This window comes from Littorina saxatilis, linkage group LG17, assembly GCF_037325665.1.
Source record: "Littorina saxatilis isolate snail1 linkage group LG17, US_GU_Lsax_2.0, whole genome shotgun sequence".
In the NCBI taxonomy this organism is placed as follows: Eukaryota; Metazoa; Mollusca; class Gastropoda; order Littorinimorpha; family Littorinidae; genus Littorina; species Littorina saxatilis.
In genome coordinates, this window is record NC_090261.1 from 7,942,597 (window position 1) to 7,960,527 (window position 17,931).

Below are 17,931 nucleotides of genomic sequence, written 5' to 3' on the forward strand. Positions count from 1 at the left end.
AAATATGCTGGTTAATGTTTAGTATTTGTGTTTGTTTGCTCTTTTATTGTTGTGTCTTCATGTTTTGTTGTTGTTTGATATTTCTTTTCTGTTTTTGTTTCTTGATAATGTTATGTTTTTAGTTTTATTGTGCCTGAAAAATGTATTTGAAACAAATAAATTATGCTGTAGCTTTATGTTTCTAGGGTACATGAAGGAATCCAGGGAAGATGATACACAGAGCATGTTCAAAATCATTCAGGTAAGAACAGAGAAAGTGTTATTCCAAACAGTTGAGCGTGTGAGTGGCCCACTGCCTGTGCGCTAGTTTTGACTTAGCTCTGACTTCTACCTCCTATACATCTCTTAATTTCTTCTTTGCACACAGCTATCTTCTTAGTCTTTAGTCTGTCCAGATAGATACTTGAACTCCTAAAATGATGAAAGTAGATGTTGTGTGTATGTGCGTGGTTTTATTCGGAATCATTCTCCTGGCACCTGAGAGAATAACAATCATTAAAATGAACAAGCGACTTTCATCCTCATTTTATCATTCGATTAAGGTGAGTCATTGTAACGAACTGGGCTTGAGGAGTGCAATAACTTTTGCTCTGATTCATTACCTAATGATCCGACAACTGTTTTTCAGATTTGCGACTGTGTGATGATGTTCCATGGGATCCAGAAGAATGATGTGGACGCAAGGTGGAAAAGCTTTCATGTTGTCAAGGCAGCGCTTCAAAATCAGGTTAGACACTTGGGTGGATTTGCACTACATAACTCAAGGAATACAAAAAGATATTTAAATTGAAAAAGCAGGTCAACACTGCTCTAAATTCCTGACACTATCTGCACAAGAGTTGGTATGATTCAAATGACGGACAAGAAGATGAAGAAGAAAACAAATATCTTTAAAATTGGCTTTCATTGGATATTTTTCTTAAAAACCACATTCAAGATCCTTTTTTCTGTTTGACACACATTAGACCTAGCTAAAAGCTGCTTTATAAGAGAATGCATCCTTCAAAGACAGGAGGGCAGTGTGATAAAAAAAACGATATTTACACATGAACTTTCCATTTGGATGACTGAGCCACATTGTGTGTACTAAGTATTAATGCAAGTGTTAAGTGTGGGTATGCTCAACAGCATTGGATATTGCTCTGTGTTGAGCTACAAATTGTGAATGTGTGAAGACATTGCAACGTGTTAAGCTACAAATTGTGAATGTGTGAAGACATTGCAACGTGTTAAGCTACAAATTGTGAATGTGTGAAGACATTGCAACGTGTTAAGCTACAAATTGTGAATGTGTGAAGACATTGCAACGTGTTAAGCTACAAATTGTGAATGTGTGAAGACATTGCAACGTGTTAAGCTACAAATTGTGAATGTGTGAAGACATTGCAACGTGTTAAGCTACAAATTGTGAATGTGTGAAGATATTGCAATGTGTTCACTTGCAAATTGTGAATGTGTGAAGATATCACTCTGTGTTCACTTGCAAATTGTGAAAGTGTGAAGATATCACTCTATGTTCACTTGCAAATTGTGAAAGTGTGAAGATATCACTCTGTGTTCACTTGCAAATTGTGAAAGTGTGAAGATATCACTCTATGTTCACTTGCAAATTGTGAAAGTGTGAAGATATCACTCTATGTTCACTTGCAAATTGTGAATTGTGAAGATATCACTCTATGTTCACTTGCAAATTGTGAAAGTGTGAAGATATCACTCTATGTTCACTTGCAAATTGTGAAAGTGTGAAGATATCACTCTATGTTCACTTGCAAATTGTGAAAGTGTGAAGATATCACTCTATGTTCACTTGCAAATTGTGAAAGTGTGAAGATATCACTCTATGTTCACTTGCAAATTGTGAAAGTGTGAAGATATCACTCTATGTTCACTTACAAATTGTGAAAGTGTGAAGATATCACTCTATGTTCACTTGCAAATTGTGAAAGTGTGAAGATATCACTCTATGTTCACTTGCAAATTGTGAAAGTGTGAAGATATCACTCTATGTTCACTTGCAAATTGTGAAAGTGTGAAGATATCACTCTATGTTCACTTGCAAATTGTGAAAGTGTGAAGATATCACTCTATGTTCACTTGCAAATTGTGAAAGTGTGAAGATATCACTCTGTGTTCACTTGCAAATTGTGAAAGTGTGAAGATATCACTCTATGTTCACTTGCAAATTGTGAAAGTGTGAAGATATCACTCTATGTTCACTTGCAAATTGTGAAAGTGTGAAGATATCACTCTGTGTTCACTTGCAAATTGTGAAAGTGTGAAGATATCACTCTATGTTCACTTGCAAATTGTGAAAGTGTGAAGATATCACTCTATGTTCACTTGCAAATTGTGAAAGTGTGAAGATATCACTCTATGTTCACTTGCAAATTGTGAAAGTATGCATTGCAGCTGAGCACCAAGACCAAGCACATCAGGCCAGTTCTGGTGGACAGGGTCACCCTGCTACATGAGGTCAGTTCATGGTTCATTGACTCGATGACTGATTTGTGAATACAAAATCGCTATGTAATGATAATAAGAGCTTAAAAAGTGCGAACCAAATAATAGTTCCGTGCTCTGTGCTTTTCATATTGCACAGTAATAACAATACACCAGTCAAACACAGAATACATCTGAATTGTAACATAATAATAGAGGTCAGTTCATGGTTGACTGACTGAAGACTGACTTCTGGATGAAGGTTAGATTGAGGTTGATTGATTTGGGTCAAGAATGCTTTGCTGAGTGTTTGAACTTTGATCACAAAGTTAGCTCATTTATATTCTGACAGGATATATCAATGGTATAATGTGAAGTTTTGCTCTGCTTATTTGATCACACAGTTGAATCATGTATTTACTGACAGTATGTTTCAATGGTGCAAAAAACAAGATGTTGAGAAGGGTTTTTTTCTGCACAGAAGCTGTTTAAGGAGTGATCAGACTTCTTCCTAATGCCTGTGATCAATGAACTGATTTGTGGATATCTCTGAGCAAAATCTATGGTATAATTTACATCTTAATATCTGTGGAATCTGCATTGCATAATGTGAAGGTCGTTAACTAGCCATGTCAAGGTTCTTGCTGAAACAAAACGACAGATTCAGTTTTGTAAACTAGTACAGCAACTTCAATTGCTGTTTATATGTTAATGGCTGAATATTGCAGACGCGGATGCTGAGTGGTCCATCACGGGCTGTGACCACCAGACACATGGATCTCTTCACAGATCTCCTGGACTTGTCTGTCAGCAGATACAGAGAGGCGAGTCATCTTTTTTATCTGCCTTCTCTTATTCTTCACTTTCTATTACTTTAAAGACAGGCAGGAGATTTTTTCAGCCAATTTTGGCCTTCTTTTGTTTAAAGCTTTAGAGATCATGGTTGAGATTGCAGATTTTGCATCAATCATTCAAAAATCAATAATAAATTTTGGGGGGGGGGCGGGGTGGATGGATGATGGTTGGGAGGCATACTTTCAGTTCATGATATCAGCCCTGTTAGGGAAGTCTCGTGCAATGAAAAAAGTCATCACCATCTATGATATTGAGGAGCTTTTCAACTTTTTGTTTCTTGCAGATGGTATAACTTCAAATAGGGCAGTTTTTAAGTCATGTATACATGTGTTTGTGTGTCTATTTGAATTTGAAGGTTAGTGCTGTTTTTTTTCTCACTGGTGTATCATCATACATCCTCCTCTGTCAATGTCATCTTGTAAACAACTTGCAATTGATGATATTGGCAGGTGCGCAAGAGAGCCCAGAACGTGCTTCACCTGTGTTTCACCTACTTTCACTACACCTACCCTAAGTTCATCAGCCCCCTGGTCACGCACCTCAAGAACCCAGAGGTGGAGGAGCACTGCTTCAAGGTGAGTGCTGTCTTCAGTCTCTTCTGGCAACCATTTTTTTACAATTACAGTCTGTAACATCCACCCAAAGGACCGACCAAAAGTGGTCGTTCAAGACATGTGTTGGTATAGAAAGGTGAATTATAAAGTAAAAACATTGTTAGGGATATTCGTGGTGGTCTATGAGAGGTGGTCGCCGGGACAGGTTCGACGGTAGCAGAACATTCTTCTTTCTGCAGAAAAATCTCTGTGTTGCTTTTGTAGGGTATCTCTCCAAGCCTGTTATTAAATTTGGGCTTAATTTTATTTTATTCAATTCTATGTGTTACAAAAAGAGATTAATCCCTGTCTTATGTTTTGACAAATTACTTTGTGTAACCTCTCTTAAGTTTGTTACTCCGTTACTAACCTTTGATAGTCTGGTCATCGATAGAAGCTCCTGAAATTGGAAAAAAACCTCTGATTTTTTAGCTTATGTTTTTTGCAAATGAGTTGTTCTTTGCTACTGGTCACAATACAGCCTAGGGGAGAAACTGGTCACAAAGCACCCAGTACATGCCAGAGAGATAGGAGAATCGGCACAATCAAAGAAAATACCAAAATCATTCAATAGATATGGAAATATTAAGATTTACTGTGAAAATGCAAGCAAAAATGGCGTCCAAAAACGGGAACGCACACTTGGTGCATCTTTGAAGACTTACCTCCCGTTCTGTGTTGTTGATAATAGTCGTGTTTGTGCTGTTTTTGTTGAAATAGTATCTAATAAAACTGATGCAGTTCTTGAAATGTTGCAAATTATTGTTGTCTTTGTGAAATGCGAGAGAGTTCTGAGGCGTAATCTGCATACGGCCGATGTCACACATAGGGTACCCCACTTCGATCAGCGTATCACTCCAAATGAGCTTCATAGTAGAAAAGCAGATACACTACCAAAACACTGCATAACAGATCTACAAGACTGAGCCAGAATCATTGAAATTTACTTCCTGTATAAAATATTGCAATCAAATTTGCTCACGCTGTCCCACATGCAACGCAGGTTACCTTCGCCTTCGATTCAAAGTAACTCCACGCTAACTGAATTACCATCGAAACGCAGATAACAAACTGATTCGGAGATAACACGCCACACATTTATGATATTTTACACACAAATGTCAACTGTGTTGTTTCGCGATAATCAGGGGAAAAAAGCTTAACTGAAGACGAATAAGCGGAGTAACTGTTCTTCAACGAATTGCTCTCACTGATCTAAATATTTAGATCTTGTCGTCAGCTAGTCTGCTAGTAAGTAGTCTTCGGTCGTGTGAAAGTCACATCTATTTCGACTGTGTGCATCGATCCGTGTAGTGAAATGTTGATCTTTGATGATTTGGCAACATAACTTCGCTACATGTGCTTCGAGTGTATCTCCCCGTTAACCATTTGAAAACGTCTTTTAACAAGACCATGTTTCGACAGCCCAGACGGGGAGGATCCTCGATAGCTCACAGGGTATATAATGTTTTCCGCCGTTTTTTAAAGAATCCTTTCAAATTTACTATTCCAAAAGTACCCTATGACACGACTCGAGTGGCAAAGAACATTCTCTGCAATTCCTGTCTCAGTCCGTGCAGCCGTTTCGGGTCCTATCGTCATCATACAAACATACACACAGACACACAAGAACCAGCTTTAAAAGTTAGATTATGTAAGAACCATGTAAACCAGTGATTTTTTCTTATGTACATCAGATACTACAGTATTTCTGCTTTATAAAAAGCTATATTTCAAAAAACAAAACTAGAGATTTGAATTTGGACCACTTTTCCCTCTTTCCGTCACCAGTACTGAAGAACAACTCATACGCTAGAACTAAGATTAGTGATGACATTATATGTAGAACTCGAGAATACAAGCTACAGAATGACTCATGGGCAACTCACAAATTATTGCTTATTTGCTTCATGGGTAAGATTGGTAGTCTTTAAATTCAGTAAAGAGAGACACGAGATGAACTTGCGATTCAATTCAAAACTTTCATTTTTGTGGAGATAGTCAGACTTCAAGCTTCCTTCAATCTTCAATGCATCCAATGTTACAGGGCGCTCTTCACACAATCCTTGGGTCGGGCAACAAAAGGACGCTTGCAATCCGCAGAAACTGGGAGACCCTGACAGAACTGTGGCCCGCCATCGCACAAGCTCAACACTTCGAGAAACCCTCCATCCTCAGAATCATCGACGACATCATCACCAAGGTTGCCAAGTCGCAGGAGACAGTTGCCATCACAATAGAGGTTAGTCTTTGCATTGTTTTAATGGGGAGAGGATTGTTTTGTTCAGGTAGGCATTAGCATTTAAATAATAAACAACCATCTGTGTCCATGTGTTTTAAACGGCTTCAGTGTTTTGGAGCTAATTAGGCCTTGGGGCCTTCAGGCGGTGATTATACCATTGGGCTGCATGAATTGGAAAGCTGATGTTATTGAAAAAGTCTTGGGTTTATCACTTGCAGAACCTTTAAAAACATTGTTTGGTCTGTTAATTTTCTTTGATAAGTGGTTTGTGTCAGGTTCTACAAAATAAATCTGTTCTTTAAGTAACAATGCTTTGTGCTTGTTAATAGGGTTGATGTATTCTTCAGTCAATGTTGATGGGGGGAAAAACACACTGCAAAACTGCAAGATGCAAAAATCATTGCTGGCCTTGCTGCTAAGTCATTCATAGGATGTTTTCAGCCACAGTTTGGATTCATCTTTCATTCATCTTTATGGTCCATTTCCAGATTTCTGCTGAGAGTCTAGAAACGGCCCAAAAGATGATGGAGTCATCCTCCGCCCCCAAGATCCCTGGCAAGGCGCTGTCTGCACAAGAACTGGCACAAGCTAAACAGGTGGAGAAGGAGAGGAATAAAAAAAATCTCAGGTATTTGAGCATGTTTTCACAGTCAGGCATGGGAATTGTCCGCCGAAAGGCAAATTTCCGCCGAATTTTTTTTTGTTCCGCCGAAAAAGCAAAAGTGTCCGCCGAAAAAATAAATTGGGGAGGCAAAAATGGTTCTTAAAACTGAATATAATGGCAAACTTGGAGCTTAGATGACACCAAAGTACACCAGTTGGGTTCTTTGGAGAAAAAAAAATTCCGCCCAAAATGCCCCCAAACCCGCCTAGCAGGGCTAGGCGCTTCGCGCCATCGACTTTGCTATTACTTACAAATGTTCAGCCATTTTTTATTTTTTTCAATTCCCATGCCTGACAGTATATAAGTGCAGGAAGATGTATGTGGATTTCAGAATGTGTATGCAGATTCTTTGTTCTGGCGGGATTTTGCTGAACTCAAAGGGGTGTTGTTATTGCCTATTCTGCATGAGTGTCTGACTGCAAAAATGATTGACCATGCAAAAAGTCTTTTGCGTTCTGGATAAATCATTCAATATAAAAAAAACATTTCTTTGTTTTAGTGTAAGTGTAACCAATAGCTTTTAAAGGAAAATGTTCATCTGTATTAATATTTATCCATACTTTATTTGCAGTCTGTACAATCAGATGGTGGAAGAGCTTGTGGGGCTGGTTGAGAGTGGGAAGTTGTAAGTACGAATCCTTTCCTTCTGTCTGTCTGTCTTTCTGTCTGTCTGTCTGTCTGTCTGTCTGTCTGTCTCTCTCTCTCTCTCTCTCTCTCTCTCTCTCTCTCTCTCTCTCTCTCTCTCTCTCTCTCTCTCTCTCTCTCTCTCTCTCTCTCTCTCTCTCTCTCTCTCTCTCTCTCTCTCTCTCTCTCTCTCTCTGAAGTATTTGCTATTGTTTTAGTATACAGTGCTGGCAGGTTTCGCCAATAGACAAAGTTCGGAAATAACTTCGTCAGGATTTCTGTGTCTTATCGATCGGACACTACATAACATACACATCGGAGTCAGTTATTCGCTGATTTCAACTGGTCGACCACGTGTTATTGTTAGCAGATATTATTGCTTGAGAAACACTAAAACGGGGCGCAACTCTTCCTCGATGTTTACAAAAACTGACAGAGCTACATGTATTTCTGGAAAACATCTATTATTAGGTGATACAATAACAAAAGCAGAGAAGCTTGTAGATTTTGCAATAGCAGTGAGTGAGAGTTTCGCAATCTGACCAGAGCTGTTGCAGTGTGACTTCATTTGCTGACTCCAGTGATAATCTGCTTGTGATTCACATTTACAACGATTCAATCATGGCATTGTAAGGAGATGGTTTATTCAGTTTCACATCCAAATTTCCCAGTAAAATGTCTTTGAGTCAATATGTGTGTCTTTTGTCTTGTGCAGGACGTGGAAGTTCAACCAGAACGCCATGGAGTTCCTAGCGCTGTTACTGCGTGAAGACACACCCATCCCTGTGTCAGTGGTACAACTCTTCACCAAGCACTGTGTCAACGACCTCATCTACGTCAGAAAGGTCAGCACTCTTTTTGTTGTAGATGTTAACGGATGAATCTGTGGCTAATCTTGCTGGTTGGCTGTGAGGGAGGTTGTGTCTGTCCTTTGACGTGTATCGGAGAGATTCATTGGAAGATGTAGCTGTCACAGTTGCTGAATGACTTGTTGACTGGTTTATTGGTTAGCCAACCATGACTGAATGGTTATGGCTACTTAGCTGGCCCTTGGATTCCCAGATTTGCCAGTATACAGTATATGGGACAATGGCTTGAATTTTTCAAACAGCATTTCTCTTACTCTTTGGATTATTGCTTCTGTACTTTCTCTGTTCTGTTGTGGTTGTTTCCCCAGTTTGTTGATGTCAGTAATTCAGTTTTATGTTTGTTTTTCTCTTCACTGTGGCAGCTTTCACTTCATGAATTCTTCTTTCTCACAGCTTTCCCTCACAGCTCTGTCCACAATCCTGAAGCAGCAGAAACGCAAGCGGAAGAAAGTGCCAGTGGACATTGAGGCCGTTGCTGGAACGAAACCCTGCCTTCCCAGCGACCCCTTGGCCCCTGGTGACCGTGATGACAACAAGTGGCACCAGTACGACTCCTCGGCGCTGCCCACGACCAAGGAACTGTGGGACTCCAGCACCTTTGTGCCCAAGACTCACCTGGGATACTACTGCTGGCCAGCGTAAGTCACCGTTGCAAAATGTAGAATTAGGAGAGAAGATGAGAGGAATAGCTTGTTTAGTTCCTAAGATAGAGTCAGTTTTGAGCGTGGAGAGTAGGGTGTAAAATGATTAATAGATTCATAGACTTGAATAAGTCATGCTAGTTGCAATGAACTTTTCAGGTTTGAAATCATACGTAGGCGCATAGGCAGCAGCATGACCAAGTCAAGTGAGTCAGTTTGACTGGTCATCGCAGTCTCCGCATGCTGCTATGTAGCAGTGTGAACTATAGCTCTCAAGTCTGAAAACATCAAACAGTACAAGGCTTGACTTTTTCCCTGCTTGTGCAAGATTGCTCTGAACTTTCCATGAATGTGGATGCAACTATCTATCTCTCCTTGATTTTGTCGTCTGCTCTCTGCAGAACAAATTATAATAATAAGAAGAGAACATTTATATAGCGCGTCTCTAAAACTCGTAGCGCTTTACAATGGCTATTATCATCTTGAATTAACCAGAGAGCATGAACTTTTTATGCAGGACTCTATACAAGTACGCAGAAGACAGCCAGCAGCCCAAGTTTGTGCGTACGTTGGAGGAGCTTCCAGAGAACGAGCGACCAGTGCAGGAGAGTTTCAGCAGCAATGAGTTTGTGGAGAAACTGCTGGAATTCCTGGCTCTGGAGGAGCAGAAGGGCAGAGACAAGTTCCAGCTCAAGCACCTGACGCTCTTCAAGGTAGGACATCTGTGGCAAAGGAGCAGGGATGATACATCAGACATTGTTGTTAGGCTGGAACTCTTGTTCATGTTGTTTTTCTTGTTTTCTTCTGCTAAGCAGTATCTCTTCTTCTGTTTGTTCTTTCCTTGAAACAAGATAAACTTAATATCTTTTTCGGCTAAGCGGTATCTCTTCTTCTTTTTACATTTAGTCAAGTTATGACTAAATGTTTTAACATCGAGGGGGGAATCGAGACGAGGGTCGTGGTGTATGTGTGTCTGTCTGTGCGTGTGTGTGTGTGTGTGTGTGTGTAGAGCGATTCAGACTAAACTACTGGACCGATCTTTATGAAATTTGACATGAGAGTTCCTGGGTATGAAATCTCCATACGTTTTTTTCATTTTTTTGATAAATGTCTTTGATGACGTCATATCCGGCTTTTCGTGAAAGTTGAGGCGGCACTGTGACGACCTTATTTTTCAACCAGATTGATTGACATTTTAGTCAAGCAATCTTCGACGAAGCCCGGACTTTGGAATTGCATTTCAGCTTGGTGGCTTAAAAATGTATTTTTTACAAGTAAAATGACTATTTCTAAGAATACTCACCTCAATTTAACTAATAGGAGTTACCTTACTTACGAGTGCTAGACTGAGAAGCGTCCTATGTTACCAGTACTAGACTGTAAACAAGGTCGCTAACTCTAGATTTCCGTCGGTATACCATTTAGGGGAGTAGTCTCCCTTTGTCGGTAGTACCTCTCTGCGCATGTGCCAATGCCCATAATCCCCAGTTTCAATTCGAAGCTATTAAGTCAATAGCGGGGTTGGTGGGAGGGTCTCTGGTTAAATTGAGGTGAGTATTCTTAGAAATAGTCATTTTACTTGTAAAAAATACATATTTCTTTCGAATACATCACCTCAATTTAACTAATAGGAGAATAGATAACAGGCTGGAGGGTTGACTTTCGATCGGTAATCTAGTGTCACCTCACCCGACTCAGCCCATTTGTCCGGAATCCCCCCTGTAAAATCGGGGGAAGAAAAGGATAGATCATCGGACTGAGAAGCAAGAAATCCTGAGTCGGGCGAGTGGCAAGTTGCATTCTTGCCACTGTGTCAACTTGCTCCAGAAAGGGACAATCGAAAGAAAGTCCCACCTGTCAATGTAGAGCTGGTTTCTACTCGATGGTCGTTACTATTCCTCTGATCACTTGTCTTTATCAATGTTGGGTTATGGTTATGACTTGCCATTATGCGCCTTGAGCGACCCAACTCCCCAGCAACGTAAAGTTCTGCAGGCGGATCAGGTGAACGACCTAAAAGATGAGGAATGGTCAGAGATAACAATTCCTCTAATACCTTGAACTTATCACCAAGGTGCGTCTCTGCGACTGATCCTCCATTTAAGGGAGATTGACAGAGTTTCCAGAGATCCTGTAGAATTCTGGTCTGAGGCACCACTTTCCATGGCAAACAATTGTGCCAGTCGCATGAATGAATATATATATCCTCTCTGAATTTACCTCTCTAATGAGGATGGTAGGCACAGATACCAGTGTAAATTCAGGCTGACTTAGCTGTTCCTCCTGCGTGACAGGAAGTAAGCGCAAGTGCGCTCAGCAGTACGGTCACTGTCTGCACCTTTCCTGTGCCTGTCTCAACGCATGTGGGGGCTATAAGCCTACCCTTAATGGTTATAGGTACCATTTGTCCTAGAATAGCCAGTGAAAGACAGCCAGCTGTATTGCCTTTACCCAAGGGGAAAACCTGCTTCTTACTTTGAAATTCCACACTTATAGCGTGAGGGGGTCCCCAGTGACCATGGGCATCTCTGAGCCCTTATTGGCTGAATGACCGCTCTTGTCTTACTCAAGAGGGTGCCATGCCTGGCATGCAACTCACTGAGAGGTCCCATTTGTGATTTCAGCAGGACCGTTTACTGGCTTGATCAGCCAGGTCCTTGATCTAGGTTTTCTGTAAACATGGTTGTAGGTGGCATCTGCTGGGTTGTCTGCCCAGCATAGGTTTTGTGGGTTCTGGGACACTCCAGATTTCTGTAGAGCTCACAAGTTCTTAGATGACTATGCAGTGATGTTCTCCGGCCTATGGCCGAAGGTGCACTATCTTGGGCTGATGCAAAGTTCTGCCCCCTGGTAGTTGAACTCACAAAGATGTCTTATGTTGTGATCTCAGTAGTACTTCTGCCTAGATCACCCAAGTCCATATCTGGATTATCAGTAGGCGTGGCTGCGGGCGGCAAGTGTTGCATTGTCTGACCAGCATAGCTTTGTGAGCTCTGGGGCACTTCAGCTGTTTGTGGAGCTGAGCTCTAGGGTGACTATGCAGAGTTGTTTTCAGGCCCCTGCCTGAGGCAGGAGGTGTACTCTCTTGGTCTGATGCATAGTTCTGACTTGACAAAGGTCTTAGTCAGCACCCGAGTTGCCACGTTTCTCGCCCAAAAACGACGCGTAGCCGTAGACTGGGAGTGAGTGAGATAGGCTGGTGTGGTATTCCTGGCTCCAGCTAGGATCTCACTGTGTCTCTACCTCAGGCTCTTCGAGCGAGGGAGAAAAGGCTGGTGTGGTATTCCTGGCTCCTGCTAGGATCTCACTGTGTCTCTACCTCAAGCTCTTAGAGTGACACAACTTATACTCACCCAATAACCTTGTGTCACCGTAGACTGGGAGCGAGGGAGATAGCCTTGTGTGGTATTCCTAGCTCCTGCTAGGATCTCACTGTGTCTCTTTCCTCCAGCTCCTTTAGCTTTTGAGTCCAGGCATCTGAGAGTCTACATATGGATGGGATGGACACATTCACCCACTGTCAAAGGTATTGCCGCACTCATTATGCCTTTCGGGGGAGGAATACCTCTAGGTCTTATCTCTGTGGTCCAGGGATCTTAGAGCGCCAGTTGTAAGAGGCAAACGAAGCTTGTCCAATTCAAGGTTCGGTTGGAAGGGGTGGCTGAGCCTTCCCAAATCCAAGTGTGTCTGTGGCCGTACCCAATACCCCTAAAGGTAGAGGAAGCTCTTCTTGTTCCAGGAAAATTTGACTCAATGATGGAGGGACGTATGGTTTACCCAGTCCAAGATGTCTGGCAGCACTAATCAATCCGCATGGGCTGAGAGGTCCTCCTTGATCTATGAAATCTGGCCCATGGATCTCATAGTGCGGAAGGCTGGCCAGACCTCAGACAGTGTCCTTCCTGGAAAGTCCATGGAAAAACGGGCGGAGTCACCTCGGGAGACATTCCCTCTTTAGTCAAGTCTGTCCGTCTCTGAAGCATGACGTAGGTTGAGTGCTGTCCCTGTTGAAGGGTTTTGCCTTGACTTGGTTTGTTTGTTTGCTTAACGCCCAGCCGACCACGAAGCGCCATATCAGGGCGGTTCTTGACTTGGTCCAAGGATGATAACCATGAGGTTTTGTAGCCTAAGGACTGCCTGACCCTGGGGTAGGTTGTCTTCCAAAAGCTGCTGATCATCTCAGGGGCACCTGCCCAGTGATCTTAAACGGCCCATCCCTTCTCTAGGACGTCTACTGTCGTCTCTCCTGTTGATGCTTCTGCCAGAGTTGTTACCATTATCAGTCGAGATGTGACCTGTTACAGGTGTCGGACATCCTCTGTTGAGTGTCGACTGTACAATCTGACATTTCTATCATCATCCCCTGGCTGATGCGGGTGTCAGATGACATTCAGGAAGAAGGGGCAACTCTTACAAGTTGTTACGCTGAGTCCGTCCACAGGTCATGAAAGCATTCTGTACTTGACGATCTCAGAGCACTTCTTCCCCCGTCTCTGCGTTATCTCCAACAGCTCCCCGCCTTGTGATGTAGCCTGAACATGCTCACCCGTGTTGCCCGACGCTTGTATGGCAAGATTCTTGGGCCTGTTACCCTGTTGAACAAGCTCCACTCCAAGTGTGAGTGATCTTCAGAGTCGTTTCCTCAGGCAAATGTCTTGAGACACTTTGATTCCTCTTATCTTGGTACGCAGTGTCTGTCTTGTAACTGTGTATCCGAAGGAGACATCTAGAGACCTCAAGAGCTTGCAGTATGCATGGAAACTGATGTGACTATTATACCCTGTTCAGTTGTCCACCACTGTTTGACTGGTGATCTGTATGCAGATTACAGGTGCCATCTTGTTACTGGTAGGGCGGCTCCCCGGTGTGAAGGTTGTAGCCTCTAACCATTAGCTCTCCATTCCAGGTGATGAAGATAACTAGGAGGCTCTAGGCATTCTCCTCACACTCCCAGACTTCTGTGTAGCTGGGCACTGTTGAATATGGTCAGGCGTGAAGTGTTGGTCTAGTTCCAAGAGCGTTAAACATTAGGTCTTCCTCAGTCCGTCAGGAGGTGGTAGACAGGCAAAGGGGGGCGGGAGCTGTCCTTCCGGTGCTGAAGCATCGCTACAGGCAGTTTGCAGCACTGAATACTGGTAGTCAAAATGCATGAAGCCACCATCATGATGGGGAACCCTGGCAAAGATAGTGGTGGGAGGGGCCCAGTCCTGTCAACAGCCGTGTTTCGGGGTCACCTCAAGGGAGAGGTTGCAGACGAGGCTGTAGCTACCTCAGGGAGATTCTACTCATGTTACGTCCAGTGGACGTCTTGCCTGACAGCTGGAGGGTCTGTCATAAGCTGTCGCAACAATCCTGGGAGTTACCAGGGCGAAAAGGAAGCCTGTCTCTTCCTGTGCTTACTGGAGGTATTCCCCCAGAGCGCCCGACATTGTCTGTTTGGTAATGTCTACGTATATATAAATACATGTCAATATGACTTAATTCCCCCTCGTACTGATAACGGCATGGATGTGCCAAGAGTTTATCCAGTACCTTTCTCATGAGAGTAGCCGCTCTGTCTAGGAGGCATAGTTAATTGTGTGTTGTAACAACATCCGTTTAGCAAATATGTTATATTTTCCATAATATGAAATGATAAACATTGTATCCCTTGTATGAACCTGACTAGAGCCAGTGTTATTTAAGGGCGGCCTCTTATTGTTAGGTCCTGTTGTCTACTTCTGAGAACCTAGTCGTAGGATTAGGTGACAACAGTAGAGATGTGGCCTTGTTAAAGGTCAAAGGCTTAGGTTTTGCCTACGAACCAGGAATAAGTAGAGGCATGACAACATTATAGGAAGCTCCCCTGTGAGTATTATTCAGAGCCTTGCTCGATCTTGCATGTTGTGAAAACTCAGCTGAGTGTAATACTCATGTGTTAACAACCAAGTTTATTCATGCCCCTAAGGCATGGTTTCAACTGTATATTATTCATAACATGTCATTCAAGTGTAATGTACATCAATTGTGCACTGGAACAGAACATAAGTATATATGTGTGCCTGTTCTAATTGAATTTGAAGAGCTGTCTCCTGGCACTGTGGTATCAACAGATTTTAGCTGAGTGTAAATCTCAAAGTGTAAACACTTGAGTTTATCCATAAGTTAAATCTTTTACCACTCAGATAGCTGATTTAAACACTCCATGAAAATGGAATTTGTAACATCAACTGACTTCTTTGATACCCTTTGCCAAGAAAAAAGGATTATATCCCAAAAAAGATGTCCCATCTGTGTTTGCATACACTTTAATTCTTCCTTGTCAATTTAAAAAAAAAAAAAAAAAAAAAAATTTTTATTTATTTTTTTTTTTTTATTTTTTTTATTTTTATTTTTTTTAAATATATATTTATATATATATAATGTGTATGTATGCACGCATACAAGTTTACAAGTTAATCAAGTTAAGTTGGCAAGGAAAGTATTCTTTATCCAATTTGAAGAAGTACCACCACGTGGTCTCTGTGAGTCCACCATGATCATCTGATAAAAATACCAAAACCATAATCTGCCAACCGCAGAAAACATCGTTTCCCAGAAACATAGGAGAGAGAATTACTTGCCTTTCTCTGAGAGTAAAGGAAGTTCCCTCCGTAATATTCCCGGAGGCGCATATCTCAATCTCAGTGTTTGGTTTTCTTTCCAAGCGGGCGAGGTTTGTTGTTGTTATTCTTCGATACAACCCGCTTTCAGTTCTATCAGCGTTCAAGCGTACTGCGGTCCGTATCTACGCTGCCCGCAAAAGTCATCGCAGTTTGTAATGACCGAAGTATTCATACGCCATATGTAACATTCGCGGGCGCTCTGTGCCTTCAGTTCAATCAGCGTTCAAGCGTACTGCGTTCCGTATCTACGCTGCCCGCAAGAGTCATCGCAGTTTGTAATGACAGAAGTATTCATACGCCGTATGTAACCTTCGCGGGCGCTCGGTACTTTGTACGCCTAAAAATTCGGATCAGAAATGCGCTTCCGGTCGGGATAACGCGCATGGTAAACCTTGCTGTAGTTGATAAAAAGCTGTTAAAACGCAAAAAACTTCCGGGTAATTTCGAAGTTGAAGGTCTTGTTCGTATTCCTACATTGATGTGTAGGGTGACCTGCCGTTGCTTTCCATTGAAAGCGGCAAGGTAAGTTATCGTTCGCGGAGTTCTATTGCGCCAATGAAACCGGTCCAACCGCTGTAAATATCTGTTCGACATTCGTAACGACTGAGTAAAGAATAGTTGTCGTTCAATTGCATGTTCACTAGTTAAAAAAGACAAGTAACGGAGCCTGTTAGGCTCTGTGTGTCAACAAGGTATCATTGATGATTGAAGTACCTTCTACTTATGACCAAGTAACTTTGTTACATTTTTAAGCCGTTTCACTTTCATTTTCACGGTTCGTTACGTTGTTCAACGTGATGAATCATTGAATGTATACGGGCGTATTAATCGCCCTTAAAAAGGAAAGCCCAAACCGTGATTGAAGGTGAATGTTGTAGTTCCTGTGAAGGAAGTCTTCTTAGACGGGAAAGGTCTAAATACACGTCTAGCTCCCCGTAGCAAGAAATTGAAACTGGGGATTATGGGCATTGGCACATGCGCAGAGAGGTACTACCGACAAAGGGAGACTACTCCCCTAAATGGTATACCGACGGAAATCTAGAGTTAGCGACCTTGTTTACAGTCTAGTACTGGTAACATAGGACGCTTCTCAGTCTAGCACTCGTAAGTAAGGTAACTCCTATTAGTTAAATTGAGGTGATGTATTCGAAAGAAATATTGATTAATGACTTTGGTCATTAAAAATCGGAAAATTGTAAAAAAAAAATAAAAATTTATAAAACGATCCAAATTTACGTTCATCCTATTCTCCATCATTTGCTGATTCCAAAAACATATAAATATGTTATATTTGGATTAAAAACAAGCTCTGAAAATTAAATATATAAAAATTATTATCAAAATTCATTTGTCGAAATCAATTTAAAAACACTTTCATCTTATTCCTTGTCGATTCCTGATTCCAAAAACATATAGATATGATATGTTTGGATTAAAAACACGCTCAGAAAGTTAAAACAAAGAGAGGTACAGAAAAGCGTGCTATCCTTCTTAGCGCAACTACTACCCCGCTCTTCTTGTCAATTTCACTGCCTATGCCGTGAGCGGTGGACTACGAGTATACGGTCTTGCTGCGTTGCATTGCGTTCAGTTTCATTCTGTGAGTTCGACAGCTACTTGACTAAATGTTGTATTTTCGCCTTACGCGACTTGTTGTTCTTTCTTTTAAAAGAGATAACTGAATACATGTATTTATTATTCAGCTATTTTGCAAACTTCTATTCTGTATTGCTGATAAATGCAGCTGCATGTTTCTTTTTTCTCGCATCATGTTTGAACATGACTTGATGAGATGATTTCAAATTTAGAAAAGGGCAATATTCCAGAGGGATCAGTACGAACATAGCCCTATTTTGATGATAGCAAGTATGACAAAAATTCTGTTTTAAACTTGTAAGGAGCTCTCTTTATCACCGAGTGTTACGTGCTTGCAGGGGTTGTTCCGTAACTATGGTGACAAGTTCCTGGAGATCTTCCAGCCTCACCTGGAGCGTCTGGTGAAGGACACGAGTCACGACAAACACGACAGCAGTCAGCGCTGCGCCATGGAGGTCCTGTCTGGCTTGATACGGGGATCCAAACACTGGCCCTTTGAGAAGGTATTACACTGGCATCCCCCTTTTAAGACCTGGTTTTCTCAGACATTCTGTTCATAGCCTCTGTAAATTTCCCCCATTTTAAGACTCCCTCCAATTTAAGACCTGGTTTTCTCATAATTTTGGAGGTCTTAAATGGGAGGTTCCTCTGTACTAGTATTTCTTCTTCTTCTGTGTTCCTGAGCTTTTTTTTTAACTCTCAGGGTCACCTTAGGCCACACAAAAAAATAGGTGTGGTTATGGTAACATAGCCCAAAAAAATAG

At 41.7% G+C, this 17,931-nt stretch overlaps 1 protein-coding gene across 1 annotated transcript in view; it reads left to right on the forward strand.

The window, feature by feature from the left end:
- The window catches only part of LOC138953571 (proteasome activator complex subunit 4B-like), a 47,968-nt gene that overhangs the window by 17,812 nt on the left and 12,225 nt on the right, over nt 1-17,931 (forward strand). The window contains exons 24-35 of the mRNA XM_070325414.1: nt 186-241; nt 629-727; nt 2,410-2,472; nt 3,168-3,263; nt 3,744-3,869; nt 5,935-6,129; nt 6,618-6,757; nt 7,365-7,418; nt 8,133-8,262; nt 8,680-8,924; nt 9,445-9,640; nt 17,506-17,670. Coding sequence (XP_070181515.1) covers nt 186-241; nt 629-727; nt 2,410-2,472; nt 3,168-3,263; nt 3,744-3,869; nt 5,935-6,129; nt 6,618-6,757; nt 7,365-7,418; nt 8,133-8,262; nt 8,680-8,924; nt 9,445-9,640; nt 17,506-17,670 — 1,565 coding nt within the window. The remainder of the gene's footprint in view (nt 1-185; nt 242-628; nt 728-2,409; nt 2,473-3,167; nt 3,264-3,743; nt 3,870-5,934; nt 6,130-6,617; nt 6,758-7,364; nt 7,419-8,132; nt 8,263-8,679; nt 8,925-9,444; nt 9,641-17,505; nt 17,671-17,931) is intronic.